This window comes from Salvelinus fontinalis, chromosome 24 (assembly GCF_029448725.1).
Source record: "Salvelinus fontinalis isolate EN_2023a chromosome 24, ASM2944872v1, whole genome shotgun sequence".
Lineage (NCBI taxonomy): Eukaryota > Metazoa > Chordata > Actinopteri > Salmoniformes > Salmonidae > Salvelinus > Salvelinus fontinalis.
Window position 1 is genome coordinate 7068345 of NC_074688.1, and position 5697 is coordinate 7074041.

The 5697-nt window shown below is 47.7% G+C and overlaps 1 protein-coding gene across 1 annotated transcript; it reads right to left on the bottom strand.

Annotated features, from left to right (window-relative positions):
- On the bottom strand, positions 1–4773 carry LOC129821862 (prolactin-releasing peptide receptor-like). Its single transcript, XM_055879564.1, has 3 exons — positions 4536–4773; positions 1692–2536; positions 1–1400 (listed from the first exon to the last, which is right to left on the bottom strand). The coding sequence occupies exons 2-3, from the start codon at positions 2517–2519 to the stop codon at positions 1062–1064; spliced, it is 1167 nt and encodes a 388-aa protein (XP_055735539.1). The 5' UTR covers positions 2520–2536; positions 4536–4773; the 3' UTR covers positions 1–1061.
- Between the last annotated feature and the right edge of the window lie 924 nt (positions 4774–5697).

Below are 5697 nucleotides of genomic sequence, written 5' to 3' on the forward strand. Positions count from 1 at the left end.
GGGGGGGGGGGGGAGAAATTCACTTTGAAAACATTCTAACCTTTTTAACAGAGCATAACACCCAAGTCACAGACACCACCTGAGAGGGCGTCTGGGAATGAATCCATTTGATTTGGCTCAAAGCCAGTGTCTCTGGGTTCAGCAAGTGGTGAAACAATGACAAAAAAAGTCCTTTGTGTTCTAGCTGCGCTACCCAGCATCAGATAAGGAACTAATCCAATTGTGAGGTACATTTGGCAGACTGGGTGCTGTTCCTGTCAGTTAATATGGCAGCCATATTGTCACTGTTGGTAACTGAACAGATGAAACGTCGCTTTGGGTTAATTGCGTTCCAGGGAGGTGATTGGGTTTGAGACTGCAGAGGACAACTGCAGGGATCTACACCTGTTCAAAGATACTCCAACACACCTACCTGGGCTGGGCACTGGGCTGGGCCGTATGGCCCAGGCGAAAAGAAAGAGAAGGGGGACAGATAGTGAAAGGGGGGGCAGAGAAAAAGAGAGAGGAATCAAAATAAAACTATAGCTACATACATTGAAATAAATCGGAAAGAGAGATTAAAAAGAGAGAGAGAAATTATGAAAGATTTCAAAATCAGGCAAAAGCATAGTAGAATGAGGGAACAACAGAAACGAGCGAGCTGTCTTTGCAGACTGTTTTTGCTCTGCCGTCCTCCTCCGTTTAGTGTGTAATCCATTTGGAGAGTGAGGAGTTCAGAGAAGGGTCATCTCCCCCTCTGCCGCTGCCAGACCTGCATCCCAGCCCACGGTCGTGACAGTGTTTACACTCTCTGCCTCGCAATAGCTGGGAGACCTGCTCATCGTCTTTGGCAGTAGGGCTTATGTAGTGACACCCAAGGCAAATAGAACGAACGATCCAAAGGGTTGACGGTCTCCAGAGCAGTCTAAAACCTCTGTCACACTGTCTCTCCTCATTCTCCCCCTCCTCCCTGCTCCTACAGCGGGTATCTGGCTGAACACCCACTGGACACCTGCGTCTATGAGATATATGTAATGACCTTTGACCCCTACCTATAAACCATACTGTGGTTCCTGATGCTTTCAGAGGGTGCTGTCGTTGGTGGGGTCGGACTCAGAACCGACCGCTCCTGGGGTCTCTTTGGCGGTGGCGGAGACCTCAGAGAGCAGGCTGAGGCAGGTGGCCGGGTTCCGGGAGGTGGAGCGGGAGAGTAGCTGGCCCCCTGGGGGCCCCTGGCGGCAGTAAGGGCACAGGTAGCCCTTGAGGTGCAGCCAGACCTTACTGTGCAGGGAAGCGTAGATGAAGGGGTTGTAGCAGGCGGAGCTCATGGCCACCAGGTGGCAGCACACCTGCAGCACATTGACATAGCGCTTGTCCACGATGTGGTAGTCTGGGTCCAGGTCCAGCAGCAGGTTCAGCACCTGTAGGGAGGGAGGAGGAATACACACAGTCGGTGGGTCACATACATTAGCATGACATTTTATTACATTGGGATTACATTAGGATTACATTGGGATTATGCACAGCCTAGGTGATGTACTGCCCCTAAACTGCTCTTTCATCATATTTTCTCAAAGAAATCTGCTTAATTATATAAAAATGTCAACAATGTCAGGAAAGTTAACGGGCTACCAGGAAAGTGCAGTGGGCTATCATTGTGAGTGCATTGTACCTGTGCCTGTGTGTGTGCGCGCACATCCATGTGTTCTCACCTGCAGGGGCAGCCAGCAGAGGGCAAAGGCAAGCACAGAGGCCACCAGGAGAGAGAAGGTTTTCCTCCTCCTCTGGCTCCAGCGCTGCTGGCAGTGTGAGGGCTCTCCGGGCAGCGTGTGGCGTCTCAGGTGCACGGTGATGGCACAGTAGGACACGCTGACTGACAGCAGAGGGATCATGTAGGAAGCTACCAGGATACAGCAGGAGTAGAGCAGCCTGAGCTGGCCAGAGCTCGGCCAGAACTCCTCACACACCACCAGCTCCACCCCGCGCGGCCTCAGGTCAAGGTAACGCGTGTGGAGGGAGGGAGGGGCAGCCAGGGCCAGAGACAACCCCCACACACCCAGAGCCACCGCGCCACAGCCCCCTACAGAGATCCTCCTCCTCACTGGGTGGGCCACCACCACGTAGCGGTCCACAGCGATGGCCGTGAGGGACAGCACCGAGGCGAAGACGGTGGCGGCCTGCAGCAGCGGCACAAGGTGGCAGAGAGGGCGTCCGAAGGCCCAGCCGCGGCTGTCGAAAGCGTACGAGGCAGTTAGAGGGACACAGGTCAGACACATCAACAGGTCGCCGGCCGCCAAGTTACCAATGAAGAAGTTGGTGGCATTGTGGAGCTTCTTGTCAGCCAGGATACAGGCCAGCAGGATGGAGTTGCCTATGCCGGCCACGGCCACCAGAAGGCAGTAGAGGGGCAGGAAGAGGGGCTTGAAGCGCAGCAGCAGTTGCATGCCAGAGAACACATCCAGGGGGTTGTTGCTGTGGTTCAGGGAGGGGCCTCCAGTAGTGTTGGCCCCACTCAGGACCTCCTCCAGGATGGGATCCATCTCAGTACACTGCTCCCCTACAGCACAGCATAGGGAGTCACTACATTGTGGCAGTTAGGAAACACTGGAGGAAGCACCATCATTTACAGCATGATAGAGCAAAGAATATAGTTGAACCAATATCGAAGTTCATAACCTTGACCCTCAGCAGCCCCGTCTCCCTTAGCTGCTAACTTAATGTATACCAAAGATTATAGATGCACTGACAAGATACATGTCTCTCGTTGTCCACAAAGTGGCATGGCGGGCTGTCTAGCTCCTGCCTATCCTTTCTGTGATTGGTGGATACATCTCATTATTGTAATCCTTTTTTGAATATTTAAATGAGGGTTGTTGACGTCAACCACCTGTATTCATTGGAGAGATGCTATGCTACTAGTCTCATGCCATGAAAATGCATAGCCATCTCGAGACAACTCAGATAAAAAAAGTGTTTACCGGGATGTCACGTGTCCTAATTATATCAGCACACTTGTAACAGCTTAAGCATTACGAAACTTCTGTTCGATCAAATAAATCTCACGTGGCAAAAAAAGCCATTCATTTTTCTGTTTACCAAATTCGACACGATCTCATTGACCTCGAAACAAAAACTCAATGCTTGGTGGGCGAAACAATGAGAACACGTCAAGTTGGGCCGAGTTGGGCCTCTCTCTCTCTCTCTCTGTGTATGTACTAACTAGAATTTCATTTCTGGGGGGGGGGGGGGGGGGGGGCGTCTGTGCAAACGTCATGTCTTTCCTGTCCAGTCTCTTTAATACCGTGACCGCCCACTTTACTGGCTACACTCACTTTACTCACTTGGTCTAATGGCGCAAAAGCCTCAGACATGCATCCCCTGTAATGCTGTTGCCATGCACCTGATGGAGCTCTTCCAGTCTCATTTCTGAGCCTTGATGAGAGCTGAAAACCCTCTGATTGCAAAACAGGGGAGCTCTACATCTCATCCAGAACCCAACCGTGTCACGCCTGCACTGACGCATGTGGTGTGCGATTAATCAGATGGCTTTAACAATTAAAATGTCGGTTTTTTTCAAGTTCATGTGGGCGACTATCATTATTTATTCGATTCGGAAAATGAGATTATTAGTGGCCTCAAATCACAGCCCACTTTGAGGAATTTGATGACTGCCCATTATCAAATATGCTTCAGCCAAGAAATACAGATGGGTAGACTGACATACAGAGAAAAATAGATGAAGATTCACTCTGAATATGGTAAAGCAACAAGTGGTGAGGAAGAAGGAGGGATTGAATATATTGCCCAAGTCATTGTGACATGACAAACAACTGTACGTAATGAAATGCATTTGTGAATGGTGTGTTCATGGCATAACGTCTAGAGCCTACAGTACATTTGATTGGGTCTTCGTAGGCTGCATATGAACTTGTCCAAGCAGAGAGACACATCGAGATGAAAGTCAGTCCTATACTCTGAGTGGTATTGCAGTCTAGTATTGGCTGGTATTTCAACTGTGAAAGGACCAGGCTCCCCATTTACTTTGAAGTGAGCTTAAAACGTATGGCAACGGATAATCAAAATGCTCCTGAAACACATTGGTCCGTCATGATAGCAGGGCAACAGATTCAAAGTCATTATGGCACACTATTTGATCGAGTACACTGAAGGATCAGGCAGACTGCAAAAAACACACAAGAAAAAGACTGGCTAATGCAAAACTAATCAGAATAATAGTACATCTGTGACTGAACAAATAACACGTGATTACAAATTCTTATATCGGATACCGTCTGAACCATTAACAATTTAAAAAAATAATCCCTCAAACTAGCAATATACATAGTTTTAGTATTATTTTTTTTGGGGGGGGGGAGCTAAGTAATAGAATTTCAAATTTCACAATAAATTTTCAAATGTTCATATTTTCTGTATTCCACAATAAAACATGCAACATTGATTTAAACGGCAATTATGTGCATTCTGTGTGTTTGTGTATATAGCTGTGCAGGGTGTAGTAGTGTGCATGGCGTGTGTAAGATAAGAGAGAAGCCTACTTGTACTGTGCCTTGCTTTTCCTGAGAGGCAGTACGCGTCTCTCCTCTCTGTCACGTCTCTTCACTTCTGTGACTGTCTCTCTTCTCTTCCCTCTTTTCCTGTGCTGTGAGCATGCCCCCTCTCTCTCTCTCTCTCTGAGCCCAGCCAGTGCTTGTACCACAGACGCTCATATAGACTTAGAGAGCGAGAACACTTTCCCCTCAGAGCATATAGAAGTGATTGAAAAGAGAGATTGTGTGGTGTCCCCACACTACCCTCCCTTCTCCATCTCCCTTTCGCTCTCCCTCCAGAGATGTCAATCACACACACTGTATGAATTTCTACATTATTTCCCCTCCTAAAACTTGTTGTTAACCTCCTTCCATAAGTGCACAATGCAACACATATGGTTCTCTCTCTTATGCACTCAGACACAAATCCAAACCGGCATAACATTATATGCTAATATTATATGAACAAGTCTGCAATTCAATTTCTCTGTAGGCTTTCCCTCCATCCCTTCCTGCCTCACACGCACACACAGGAGGTTGGTGGCATCTTAATTGGGGAGGACGGGCTCGTGGCAATGGCTGGAGTGGAATATGCGGGAACGGTATCAAATACATCAAAGACATGGTTTCCAGGTGTTTGATACATTCCCTTCTCGCCGTTCCGGCCATTATTATGAGCCTTCCTCCCCTCAGCAGCCTCCTGTGACACAGTCATTGAAAAAAAAAATCTATGTACAATTGTAAGGGCTCTGACACATCAACAGCGTTTTCTGGCTGAGAGTACACACACCTCTGAATGTAATTTGCGAACTGAGTGAGCACCGATTTTACATGTAGAATCGCACCCCAAAAAAATTCAGCAGACGTCTACAACGGGGTGGTCCCTAAAACACAGCCCGCTGAACAAAACGCCAGATGAATGCTAGATCCACATTTGGTGCGATGTGTGCGAACCCTAAGGCAACCAATTGCAATAGGATTGGGAGTTTGCTCAACAAGATTAAGACATTTAAAAGGTTTATTATTAATACTATGAATTTGGCATCTTTCTATAGGACTAATGTTAGTTTAATCATCAGATGTAAGTGATATATTTTCAAAACTCAAAGTACACAACTCAAAACTGATAACACTTGTAATGTCCCCCATCTTGTGTTCTGAACCTTTGATT